This window comes from Triturus cristatus, chromosome 8 (assembly GCF_964204655.1).
Source record: "Triturus cristatus chromosome 8, aTriCri1.1, whole genome shotgun sequence".
Lineage (NCBI taxonomy): Eukaryota > Metazoa > Chordata > Amphibia > Caudata > Salamandridae > Triturus > Triturus cristatus.
Genome location: NC_140591.1, coordinates 1,618,007,971 through 1,618,021,714, shown reverse-complemented (window position 1 = coordinate 1,618,021,714; position 13,744 = coordinate 1,618,007,971). Strand labels below are relative to the sequence as shown.

General features: G+C 49.7%; 1 protein-coding gene across 2 annotated transcripts in view; it reads right to left on the bottom strand.

Moving 5' to 3' along the window:
* Positions 1 to 13,744, bottom strand: part of ILK (integrin linked kinase) — a 363,205-nt gene that overhangs the window by 70,281 nt on the left and 279,180 nt on the right. For both annotated transcript variants that reach the window (XM_085623554.1, XM_085623555.1), the window contains one exon: positions 3,467 to 3,576. In XM_085623554.1, the coding sequence (XP_085479680.1) occupies positions 3,467 to 3,576 (110 nt within the window). The remainder of the gene's footprint in view (positions 1 to 3,466; positions 3,577 to 13,744) is intronic.

Here is a 13,744-nt window from a genome sequence, read left to right as displayed (position 1 = left end):
CCTCCTGCAGCGAAGTCATCTTGAACCTTTGCGTTCTGATGAACTTGTTTAGGTATCGCAGGTCCAGGATGGGTCTGAGGCTCCCGTCTACCTTCGGGACCACGAAGTAGTTTGAGTAGACCCCCTTGTTGCGTTCTCTGAACGGCACTGGCTCTATGGCTCTCTTTTCTAGAAGCTTCCGTGTTTCTTCTCCGAGTAGGGTCAGTTCTTGAGCCGATCTTTGCCTTCCCTTTGGCTTCCTGTTTGGCGGTTTCTTTTCCAAATCTACGCAGTATCCGTACTGCATGATGTTCAGTATCCACTTGTCTGTGGTTATACGCCGCCACTCATGAAGGTGGAACCTCAGCCTTCCGCCTACTGGTGTTGTATGCTCGTAGGCTTTTGATCCTTCTCTCCCCCTCGATGTTACTGTTTCGCGCCTCACCCCTGGGGGCATGTCGAGGGTAGGCGTCCTCCTGCGTGCTGAGTCACTTTGATGAGGGCTGGTCCCCCCCTCTCCTTCTCTGGCCACGTCCGTTCCCTCTCCCGCGAAAGGACTGGCCCCGAGGCTGGTACTGCCAGTTTTGCTTCTGTTGACCCTGTCCGTGACCTTCACCCTGCTGACCCTGCTGGAACGTCTGGTGCGACGGCCCCTGCTGGTTTCCCTCCCTACCGTAGGGTCTCCTTGAGGGGTTGCCTCGCCTCATTCCCCTCACCTGAAGGGCCCCCATGGACCTCGCCGTTTCGTTTTCTTTTTTCAGCTGGGTGAGCTTCTCGTCAACTGTTGCTCCGAACAGTGTCTCTCCGTTGAAGGGGGTGCTAAGGATGTTGTTCTGCACCTCCGGTTTGAATCCCGAAATTCTTAACCATGCATGCCTTCTCTCGGTGACCCCTATGGCCATGAGTCTTGCTGAAGTCTCTGCCCCGTCCAACGCCGTATTTATGCAGGAGTTGGCGATGTTTTTGCCTTCATCTACTAGGTGTGAGGCTCTCTGGCGGTATTCTTCCGGGAGGTGCTTTACTAGCTCCCCCATCTCGTCCCAGTGCTGGTACTGGTGTCTATTGAGGAGAGCATTGGAATTCGCCATGCGCCAGTGCATAGCGGCGTTCCTCTCGACCTTTCTTCCTGTGAGGTCTATCCTCCTGCTCTCTTCATCAGGTGGTGGGCCAGAGGTTGCTGGTACGTTGGCCCTTCTCCTGGCCGTGGAAGCTATGATGGAGTCGGCGGTCACGCTACCTTTGATGTAAGGGGGGTCCAGGGAAGAGTGCTTATAATTCTTCTCAGTCCTGGGCGTGATCGACCGGCAGGTCGCTGGTTCCTTGAAGGCTTCTCTCCCCTGATTCATCACGCTTTGTAGCATGGGGAGGAACTGGCTCCTCGTCTGGATGGGGAGCAGGGTCTCGAGGAGAAAATCGGCTTTCGGCTTCTCTTCGTCGAGTTTGACGCCGAAGGCTGTCGCTGCGCTCCTGACCACCATATTGTACAGCCCGATGTCGTCGGGTGGCGAAGGCCTCGAAGGGTACGTGTCCACGGTCTCCTCCGGGTTTTCGGTGTCGAGATCCTGCCATGCGATCTCGTGGCTGGTAGATGGTGCAGAGCCGTAGACCGACTGTTGGTCTTCTTCCTCGGCATAATAGGTCTCGTCTTCCTCTTCGAGACCCCTCATCAGTCCCTCGGTGTCGAATTCGTCCTTGACCTCGACGACGTCCGCCGATGAAACCGTTGGAATCTTGAATTCCTTCATCTTGGCGTCAAACTCCTTCTTCCTTTGAAGGATGTTCTCCATTTCGGCCTCGAGCCGCCTCTTCTTTTTCTCCATCTCGGAGATGCTTTCGGCGTCGACCGCGGGTCTTTTCGTCAAAACTTGCGTCGACGTCGACCGTTCTTTCAGCGTTGATCGGCCCGTTTCCTGAGTTGTCTTCGACGACCCTTGCTTTTCGGCGTCTTTCGGCACCAGGGAGTCCTTCTCTAGGGATCCGCTCGGCCTCTTGTCCATGGTTCCCACTTTGGTCGTCGAAGTTTTCGGCGCCGGGGCTCCCTTCGTGGACTTAGACTCAGATTTTCTCGAGTCAACCTCGTGTTTTCGAGGTACTTTCTGTTTTGCGCTCGACGATTCTCTTACCTCGTCTTCTTTTTTCTTGTCGGTCTCTACGACCGTGAAGTTTTCGGCTGTCTCGGCGACGTTGTCCTCGTCGTCCGCGGAGAGGCCCAGATCGTAGAGCGATGGGGCCTTACCCTTGCCATCCATGCTGGCGTTGGCTCTTCTCTGCCGATCTCTCACCCAGATCGTCTTCGGCGCGAAGGCTGAGCAGGCGTTGCAGTCCTTACTCTGGTGTTCGACCGGTAGGCAGAGGTTGCAGACCGGATGCTGGTCCTTCTGCGCGAACTTGTGGTGGCAGTTTGGGCAGAACTTGAATGGCGTCTTGTCCATTGCGCTCAGGGCCTCTGAGTGCGCATTCTCCAAGGTCGTCGAAGAAAAGGGCGCTGAACTTCCTTTCTTCGCGCTCCTGATGAAATATCTTCCTTTCCTGTGATATCTCCGATGTATTTGTCGACAAAACTCGCTTTTCTTTCTTCTTCCTTCGGTTGTAACTCTGGAGCTTCTCGATGACGATCCAGACCCAACGGCGGAAAAAAGAATCTGAAGATGGCGCCCCAAAGGTGGGACTTCCGCAGGAAGCACGACGACGTCACGGAAGGTGCACCAAATGGTGGTCGTCGCCGCCCACCTGGGCTACAAAAAAAAAAAAAAAGAAACAAAGAAAAGACTACGAATCCGGACCCAACCACAAGATCGCGGAATAATGCACAGCATAGTGAATCCAGAAAGATTCACGCTGCAAAACTGGTGCTTTATCCACAATATATTACCTTACTGGTGAACATGATATGATGGCACATATCAGGGTAATATCTATGATGTCACCCCCCCCACCCCCCCCCAAAAAGGAAACAACAAATGCCACGTGCAGAGAGTATTGGCAAACTGCAGGGAGTACAGAACTTCCAAGAATACATCCACATGAAACCTGCCCTGAGAGCACTCTGTTGGCCCCTAGTCGAGTCAAGAATTAAATGTAAGACCCTACAGGCCATTCACAAAGACCTACTGGTGTCAATCCCAATGCATTCCTCACCAAAGCTCTGATCAGGCACCCCAATCTGATCCACCACCAAGCGATCAAACAACAAAGCATACAGTCAAGTCTCTGGGTGCCCTGACCCTGATGCAACCTGAATCCAATCAGAGGTCAGAAGCCACCCATCTGCACATCATAAACACAGCTATCTAGACTGGCCTTGGAATGAGAGCCAGACCAACGCAAGAAACTGGAATCCAGCACCCTAATCGAACCATCAGAATAAGCTGCAGCACTATATAAACATATTCATGAATAATCATTCAAAGAAGGTGGCTTGATAAAAGTTGCTTGAATACACATTTAAAATGCCTCGTATTCCAGGCAAATCGACAGGAAAGCAAACCTGAGTTTGGGATACTCTTCATTGAAATCTCTGCTTTTCCGAGTGGTCCAATCTCGAATTTTCAGCACCTTAATTACAATGTCATTGCCTTGCCACCTGCCCTTCCACAGCTGCAGAGAATTGGGACGACAAGGACACAAAGACAGATTAGAAAGATCCTGGTCAAACGGAGATTAACAGCATCTGTGATCTTAGTCTACTGTTCCCAGTTAATGCACATAACCACAGCAGCGTCCCGTACCCCACTAACCAAGAACAGTAAGGTCAGTGTGAAAGAGGCACAGCGTGTGGTGAGTAAACAGCAGAAAAACAGGGAGCAATCGTCGTAAATCGTATGGCATACACAGGCAAGAACTGTGGATTGGTAGGAGTATGTACATGTTAAAATTTAACACATTAGGAACATATGTGTAAAAATACTGGATATAAACACGTGAAAGTGAAACAGAACAGATACACACCCGTGGAAAGTGATGAGAATAAGTATATCCACATGGAAATAGAACATAGCAGGTACTCACATGGAAGTGAAACAATAGGTACCCGTGTGTAAACCGATGCATACACACATGAACATTAAACAAAATGGATACACGTGTGCAAGTTGAACATAATGGAAAAAGATGCTTGAAAATGACTCAAAAGAGGTAGAGTTGAACGTCCATGCACAACAGAAAAGGTATATACGTCAGGAAATAAATCACTGTAAGCACAAGGAGGTATCGGAGTACAAGGAAACGTGGCGTTGAAAAAGGTTGCGTGGACATAGGCAGAGCTGGAATAACTGGATAGATATATGAAAACAGAACAGTGCAATCAGACAAGTGCAAGTACAGCAGCATCTGGGAATGCAAAAAGATGGACTCCTAAAACACATGATGGCTGAATAGTAAGAATATACCTGTAAACTAGGTACTTTCAGTCCAAGCTCCTTTTCTGGTTGCAAGCTTTGAGGACAAGTACATATGGAGGACAGACACCCAGCGGTCCTCTCATGTTCAGCCACCTTCTAGGTATACCAAGGTGCCTCATCCCCATGTACCTCAACAATCATGGAGCGTAGACCTGGGCCAAAGCAGCCAAGGTTGATGGGTTGTCATGACTAGGATGTTCTCAGGAAGAGAATTGCAGAATCAACAGGTATGTGACCTGTTCTTACTCTCGCACCCAGACTCATCCAATTCCAACATATGAGAAGAAAACAAGTTAGGAAAAAAGCAGCACCATCAAGCATAGAAATCAAAAAACACATTTCGATGGACTCTGCCCCAAATGGGTCTCCGCTCTAGATCTGCTGTTGAGTGTTTGCCATTAGGTGCTCCCAGATGGCTGTTATGCAGAGTACGCCAATGAGCACACAGAACTGGAAAAGGAGCGCTGCGCCCTTGGACAACGAAGAGCAATGTTTGGATCCTTTGGTGAAGCGCAAGACATTGCAATGAACAATGGTGTCTTGAAAGCTTGTCTGGCAAAGGCGTCCTCTGTCGGTGAGAAACTGCCTAATTGATTTTTCCGGAGTCTGGTATTGGATTCAAATCAAAGATATACTGTTTGCTATGCTCAGTGTGTAAAACGTCACTTCAATGCAAGACCAATGGGTCCTGTGGCAGAGGCTGGAGAAGTTGTTCTACTTGGGAAAAAAGATGAAGTACTTAAAAAATAGACAGTGCCGAGTTGTGACCACTTACAAAACATAGTATGCGGCTTTGAAGCCCAGTCATTTCAGCTATGTTTTCAGGGTGAAACAGTCTTGCAACTAACCAGCCTAATGTCACTAGCCAGAAGAGATTGCCACACACGGTGACCTTCATGGTGCACGGCACACACACGTAACACACAGTTGATACCTTCTTCTGCAGAAGTTATAGCTCAATAACGTATAGTTTCTTACCTGTCGGTGTAGTTTTGCAGCTTGAAGACTTTCTGGATTCACTATGCTGTGCATTATTCCGCCATCTTGTGGTTGGGTCCGGAATCGTAGTACTTTCTCTCTTTTTTTTTTTCGTGGCCCAGGGGGGCGGGGACGTCCCACCATTTGGTGTCCTTCGTGACGTCAGAGCGCTTCCTGCGGAAGCTCCCACCTTTGGTCGCCATCTTCGGATTCTTTTTTCTTGTCTTGTGTTAATCTTGTTTTCCCTGTTACTTTCTAAAGTCTTGTTCCCTTTAATTCCCTTTCCTCTGGTCTCAACTTTCTGGCGGGGGAGGGTGGGTTCGCTACCGAATCCAGAAAGTCTTCAAGCTGCAAAACTACGACAGGTAAGAAACTATACGTTTTGCAGCGTGAATCTTTTTGGATTCACTATGCTGTGCATAGACTTTGTAGCGGTTTGTCCTTACTGCGGTGGCTGGGTGGAAGAGGAGCACTGGTTACTGAATATGTGTTGTAGGACCTTCTGTCCCACTTGCGCTTCTTTGTTCATCTGGATATCCACACAGTAGTGCTTAGTGAACGTATGGACTGAAGACCATGTTGCTGCTTGACTAATGTCTTGGATAGGTGTGTTCGCTGGAAACGCAATTGTTGCTCCTTTCTTCTTTGTTGGTGAGCTTGAGCTGCTCCTTGTAACTGTTGTCCTGCCTGCTTGTGGCAGAGCTGAATTGTCAGCGCAATCCATCATACAATGGTATTCTTGGTGACCGATCTTCCCAGAAAACTGCTGGCAAAGGTGACAACGTACTGTTTTGTTTTCCTTCACTCCTTTGTCCTCTATATATAGTGCATTACAGCCCTTCTGGCGTCTAGTGTGTGCAGAGCCCTTTCTGCTCTTGTGGTCGTTTTTTGGAAAAAACTTGGTATTTGGATTGTTTGATTAATATGGAACCGGGACACCACCTTTGGCATGAAATGTGGGTCCGTCCTCATTACAATCCTGTCCTTGTGTATTTGTAAGTAGGGCTCTTGGAGTGTCAGAGCTTGCAACTCACTTACTCTTCATAGTGACGTGATAGCCACTAAGAAGGCTGTCTTTAGTGTGAGCATGTGCAGTGTAGCCTTGTGAATAGGTTCAAAGGGTGCCTTCATCAATTGAGTTAGCACTACGTTGAGGTTCCATGCTGGTGCTGGCATCCTCTTTGGGGGTGCTATTCTCTTCGCCCCTTCCAAGAATCTCTTTACCACTTGAGAGGTGAAGAAACTTTTCCCTTTATTCTCCTCTTGTGTAGGCCACTACCGCAGCCAAGTGCACCCTCAGGGATGTGTAGCTTAATCCGCTTTGCAACAGGTGCCTTAAGTACTTTAGTACTATTGATTCCCTTTTGACCTTTCATTGCAGGTTCTCCTTGATGCACCATTGGGAGAACATTTTCCATTTTGCTATGTAGCACTTTCTCGCGGTAGGCCTCCTTGCCTCCCTGAGTACTGCCATAGTACTTGCTGGTAGTTTTAGATGCGCAAAATCTAGGCTTCAGGACCCATGGTGCTAGGCTGAGACCCTCTGGTTCTGGGTGAAGCACCCTTCCGTTCTGCATTGTTAACAAATCCCTTCTTCTTGGTAACCTGTGTGCTGGTTCTTGTGCCATTTCCACCATCTGTGAGAACCAGGATTGCCTGGCCCACTGAGGTGCCATCAGTAATAGTGTCATGTTGCTGATTCTACATCTGCCGAGTACCCTGTGTATCAGTGGTATCGGGGGAAAAGCGTAGGAAAATGTCTTTGACCAACTTATCCATAGCACATTCCCTTGGGACCGATGGTCCGGTTGTCTGGATGCGAAGTGTTCTGATGTGTTGCAAATAGGTCTATTTGCAGAGTACCCCATTTCTGGAAAAGCTTCTCTATTTCCTGCTGGTTGAGCTCCCATTCGTGTGATGCAGACGGCTGCCTACTGAGTCGGTCTGCTTCCACATTGTCCTTCCCCGGGAGATGTATTGCTAGTAGGTCTATTTTTAGTGGGATGGCCCATCTCCATATTTCCTATGCTAGCCCTGATAGAGCCACAGATTGTGTTCCTCCTTGTTCATGTAGAACATGGTGGTTGTGTTGTCTGTTTGTACCAAAACCCTGTTTCCGTACAGCTCTTTCTGTGAGAAAGTGCCATCTTTCTTACATGGTATGCCCCCACTTTTTGCTAAATTGCTGAATGTACTTTGATTAAGTGTACCCTGGACTCCTGCCAATCAGGTGCCCAGGGCCTATGTTCCTTCCTTAAAACACACAAACTCCAAATTGGCAAACCCTAGCCACATGTCAGCCCCTGGTAAATGGTACCCTAGGTACCCAGGGCCTTGTGGCCAGGGAAGGCCTCTAGGGGCTGCAGCACTCGTTGTGCCACCCTTAGAGGCCCTGTACCCTTACACACACACACTGCCTTTGCAGGCTGAGTGTCTGGGTGCAGGACAAAACAAAGAGTCGACATGGCACACATCTCTGTGTGCCATGCCCATCACCTACACTGCCAAGGCATATATCAGTCACCCCTCTAGCTGGGTGCCTTACACCTATGGTGTGGGCACAGGAGCAGGAGCCCTGTGCCCCTACAGTACCCGGGTCCATTCCTGGGCACTGTAAGTGCAGTGCTGCCATTTAAGAGTACATGGTGCTGAGAGCTCGTCAAACACGAGCTCCACAGCACCATAATGGCAACACTGAAGACTGGGAAGTTTGGTATCAAACTTCTCAGCACATTAAACCCACACTGATGCCAGTGTGGGATTTAATGTACTAAGCACCCCAGAGGGCATCTTAGAGATGCCCCCTTACAGCTGACCTACAATCCACGTCTGCTCTGAGGCTGCCCAGGCTGCCACACAGCAGACACGTTGCTGGACCCCTGGGTGGGAGAGCCCCTGCTCTCCCGGGCCTGCAACAATGCACATCCTGGGTGAGGTGAGAAATCTCCTCCCCCAGGATGAGCAAAAGGGAAGCTTCAAAGGCATGCCGCAATTTGGAGTTTCCCCAGGCCACTGCAACCCCCCACTCTGGCGGGAAGCTTGGCCGGAAACCCCATACAAGGACAGGGGATGTGCCAGCCTGCCCACCCCATCCCTCAGGTGGGGGAGGCGAGGTGAAACACATCTCCGGGCTCTCGCCATCTTGAAGATGGGAGGCCCTACCCTATCAGGATTAGGCTACTGCCCCCCTCCCACAGGAGAGAGGCAGGATAGGAGGTGTACCCACCCCAGGACCAGGACCCATTGGTCCCTGGCCTTCACCTACCTACAACGCCCCTAAATCTAGTATTTAGGGGCACCCTGAACCTTTCTTCCCCAGATTCCAGATTCGAAAAACTACAAGAAGAGCAAGAAGAACAAAGACCTGCCCTGCAGCTGCTAAAAAGGGAAGAAGACACCAACTGCTTTGGCCCCAGCCCTACCGGCCTGTCGACTCCCGGACCTGCACCAGCGCGGCATCTCTCGTGGCCAGCAACCTCACCAAACCCCGGAGGACCTGGCTACCTTTTGGCTCTAAGCCCCTGGGACTCCCATGAGTAGAGGCTCTACTCAGAAACCTACTTCTAACCCCTGGCAGCAGCCCGGAACCGCGAACCCAGCACACTCTGCACCAGCCAAGCCTAGCCAGTGCCGGAGTGGACAAAGACCCGGAGGACGACCCCACGGCGACTGTGACCCAGAGTCCGGCACCCAAGGACCCCCCTCGACATTCCGGAAGAAGCCTGCAGCCTCAGAACAGAGTGCCACCCCAACCGCGATCAACAAGAGGGTAAGATTTCCGACATCAAAAGGCACCCCTGCACCCGGCGCCCTGCGGCCCCCTGTGCCCAATCCCGGGGTACCCACCTAACCTACAACTACCCAACTTACCTCTCGAAGTGGTGGTGGCACCTGAAGCATCCTCGTCCCCGAGCTTGCAGCCTTTTTCCAAACCGGAACATTCCCATTGATTTCCATTGAGCGCCCGACGGCTCAAAAGCACCCTGCACCCAGCCGCCCGAGTGGCCCTGGCAGTGCAATCTCTACACTAGCCTACTTTCCCACTTGCCCTGAGTGAGTGACCAGGAGCCCAGCTCCCACAGCCGCGTGGCCTGCTGGTCAGCAGCCACCAAACCAGGCCCCCCTATTCCTCATAGGCTAACATTGGGCCTAACTCTCTCTGCACCCGGCCGTCCTGAAACCGCTGAGGGTGAACTGACTGTACCTACCTGACACTGGGAGACCCCTGAGTCTATGCCCAGAACTTCAACTCTGCCAGTCGAGAACTTACCCTTAAACCGCGATCTTCATTTTCCTCATAGGGTAACATTGGCTGGCCTTTTCTTGGAAATTCTTCTAAGTGTGAACTTTTCAAAACTCAAAATATTCACCAAAAATCAGCCGAGTACCAAAAACGAATTTACTCACCTGCTCTTAGGTGAGCTCCCAGTGCTGGATCTCGGTGCCCAGCACTGACTCTGAAAAGTACCCACAACTACACTTACCTTTAACTCCTTTTTCTTCCATAGGAAACCATTGACTGCTTTTCTGTGAAATTTCTTCCAAGTGTTGATTTCTGCAATCTTGAAATATTCTTTCAAAATCGAACAATTTCTGCAAACGTAATTACTTACCTGTTTCTGATAAAGACCCCAGTGCTGAGTCTAGGTACTCAGACCTGGATTACAAAAGTAACGATAAGGTACTCTACCTGCAACTTGAATTTCTTGCCATAGAGATCCATTGAATGTTTTCTTTGAAATATTTTCTAAGTGTCAACTTTTGAAATAGCTAAATATTATTTAAAAATCAGTACAGTAATTAAGTCGACTTTCAGCACTTGATTCTGAATACTGTCCCAGGACTGGATCTAGGATCCAGACCTGGAATTCCAAAAGTAATCTAAAAAGTAATCTGTTACAAATAAACTGAATTTACCATTGAGCTCAATGCATTGTTGTGTTTAGGAAATAGGATTGTTTATTGCAACCAACTGTGACTGTTTACAAAAATCAATTGCTCATTGCAAAAGTATTTATATTCAACTTCTCATTTTAAGAAAGTATATTTTAAATCCACTTGTTGGTTCTAAAATAAAACAAGCATATATTTTTTATATAAACCATTGGCCTAGCCCCTTCCATGCTGCGCAAATTCCGCCGCTGTGCTGACGGAATCTTGCGCGGGCGTGGTCATGACGGAACGGTTCCGTCATGAGCACAGCTCAACCGTGGCTCATGACGGAACCGTTCCGTCATGAGCACCGAAGGGGCTAGAGTTCAGTTATTGAGTGTGTGAAACCTTTTGCTGACTGAGTGTGTACAACAAATGCTTTACACTGTCCTCTGGTACTGCCTTACTGCTCGACCAAGCTACCACTTTAGAGAGTAAGGTCATACCTAACTTTAACCTCTATCAGCCCTGGGGGACTGTGGACTCTGTACACCCTGTACCTATTAGAGAACAGTATATACAGAGCCACTTTCTCACACTTTCTGAAAGGCTTTTAAGGTTAGGAACACAGTTTTTAGCTCCAGGTAGTTGATGTGTCTGACCGCATCTTGCTGCGACCATAGACCCATCACCTTGAGCTTGTTCATGTGTGTGCCCCCACCCCAGCTGGGAGGCGTCCGTTGTGATGGTCACTGTTGGAGTTGGTTGTGTGAATGGCTTCCCCTGTGATATGTTTTCCTTTTTCAACCATGCTATTTCCTGACCTACTGCGTATGGCAACCACAAGATCTTCCCAACTCCCTGTTGCCTGTGACCATTGCTGATGGATCCATTCCTGGAATGGTCTCATATGTAGTCGGATATTTGGGACAAGGTGGATGCATGACGCCATCATTCCCATCATCTTGCTCGCCATTCTCACTGTCAGAACTTGCCCCTTGCGGTAATGACGTATTTCCTTCAGTATCGCCAATGTTCTCTTCCTGCTGGGGAACACTTTGGCCTGTATGGTGTCGATCTCTGCCCCAAAGAATATCTTGATTTGTTCTGGTTCTGTTGACGATTTCTCCCAATCGATCAAGAAACCCAGTCTTGTCAGTGTTAGTATGACCTGCTGGATGTGTAGTTTGCATTGGCTGTACGAACTTGCCTTTATGAGCCAGTCGTCCAGATAGGGGTATACGTGTATTCCTTGCCTTCGTAGGTGTGCTGCGAGAGCTGCTAGGCATTTTGTAAACACCCTTGGTGCGGATTTCAGGCCGAATGCCAGTACTGTGAACTGGTAGTGGTTTTGGTTGATCACAAACCTTAGCAGGCGCTTGTGTTTGTGGTTGATGGGGATGTGTAAGTATGCGTCCTTTAAATCTATAGTACCCATGAAGTACCCTTGTTGTATTTGTCGTACTACCTCTTGTAGGGAAGTCATCTTGAACCTTTGAGTTCTTATGAATTTGTTCAGGAACTGTAGATCTAGGATAGGTCTTAGTGTTTCGTCCACCTTTGGCACCAGGAAGTAAGTTGAGTAAACCCCTTTGTTCCTTTGGTTTTTGGGTACCACCTCTATTGCCTCCTTGCTGAGCAGGAGCTGCGCCTCTAGCTGCAAGAGCTAGGGCTCCTTTGCTGAGTGTGCCTTGCTTCTTGGTTTTCTGTTCGGAGGCTGTTTTTCTAACTCTATAAAGTATCCGTATTGTATGAGGTTTAGTATCCATTTGTCCGATGTGACCTTCCTCCACTCCTGGATGGAGTCTCTTATTCTTCCCCCTACTGGTGTTGAGTGTTCGAGGAACTGCTTGTTGTGGAACGTTCGGCTGCAGTTCTTCTTTATGTCTTTCCGCCCACCCCGAGGTGTTGCTAGGGTGGGGGCCTGTTCCATGGTGGAGTCACTTGGTGGAGGGCTGCTGGCCTCCTCTTCGTGTTTGTCCTCTTCCGCGCCCTCAAAAGGACTGTCCCCGGGGCTGGTACAGCCAGTTATGCTGCTGTTGTCCCTGCTACTGCTGGCCTTGGTTGTTACCTTGGTAGCCTTGCTGGGACGTTTGGTGCGATGTGCTAGGCACGTTACCTCCTCTACCACCCGGCCTTCTCGTGGGTGTGCCTCTTCTCATTCCTATGAACTGCAACGCTCCCATGGACATTGCTGTTTCGTTGTCCCTCTTGAGCTGCGTCAACTTGTCGTCCACTGGTGTGCCGAACAGTTGCTCTCCATTAAAGGGTGTATTTAAGATGTTGCTTTGCATCTCTGGCTTGAATCCCGAAATTCTGAGCCATGCGTGTCTTCTCTCAGTCACTCCTATCATCATTAGCCTGCTCGAAGTTTCTGCAGCATCCAATGCCGATTTCAGGCATGTTTTCGCCATGTTCTTTCCTTCTTCTACCAGGTGAGCCGCCCTTTGTTGGTACTGGTCAGGTAGATGCTTTAGGAACTGCCCCACTTCATTCCAGTGTTGGTATGCGTGTCTGTTGATCAGGGCATTGGAATTTGCGATGCGCCAATGTATTGCCGCATTTCTCTCCACCTTTCTCCCTGTGAGATTCATCCTGCTAATCTCCTTGTCTGGAGGTGGTCCGGCATTTGTGGGAACATGAGCCCTCTTCCTAGCCGTTGCTGCAATTATGGAGTTGACTGGCACTGACCCTTTGATGTATGCAGGGTCCTTTGAAGAATGTTTGTACTTCTTCTCCGTTCCTGGCGTCACAGCTTTGCATACTGCTGGCTCCTTAAAGGCCTCTCTTCCCTGGTCCAGCACACTAGGGAGCATGGGCAGGAATTGTCTCCTAGTCTGTTGAGGCAGTAGAGTTTCCAGGAGGAAACATGCCTTGGGCTTCTCCTCCTCCATTTTCACTCCATAAGTCTGTGCAGCCTTCTGTACGACCATGTTCTAGATCCCTATGTCTGGCGGCGAGGTCCTCGAAGGGTAAGTGTCTACGCCTTCTTCCGGTGATTCTGCGTCGCGATCTTGCCATTCCACATCTTGTGCCTCCGAGGACGTCGAGTCCCGGTAGGATAGCAGATCTTTGTCGCCTTCTCCTTCGAAATAGTAGTCTTCTCCCAGTTCCTCGACTGGTTCGGGCGTTTTCGCGTCTTCGTCGTCCCTTTAGACTTCGACCGCCGGTTTCGGCGGGATGGTGTATTGGCTCATCTTCTTGTCAAAGTCCTTTTTCCACTGTAGGATGCTCGCCATTTCGACCTTGAGCCTCCTCTTCTTCCTCTCCATCTCGGCAGCATGTACGGCTTCGAGGGTGGGAGCGCTTCGCTTAGAGGCCGTCAACGTCGACGATGTCGGCCCTTCTTTCCTCGGCGCTGAGGTGTCCTTCTCGAGGGCAACCTTCGACGTCTTTGAGGGTTTTCACCGATTGGGAGTCCTTTTCGAAGGACCCGCTAGGTTGACTGTCCCTGGAGGCTGTTGCTTTCGTCGAGTGCTTCGGCGGCAGAGCTCCTTTTGAGGACTTGGCTTCAC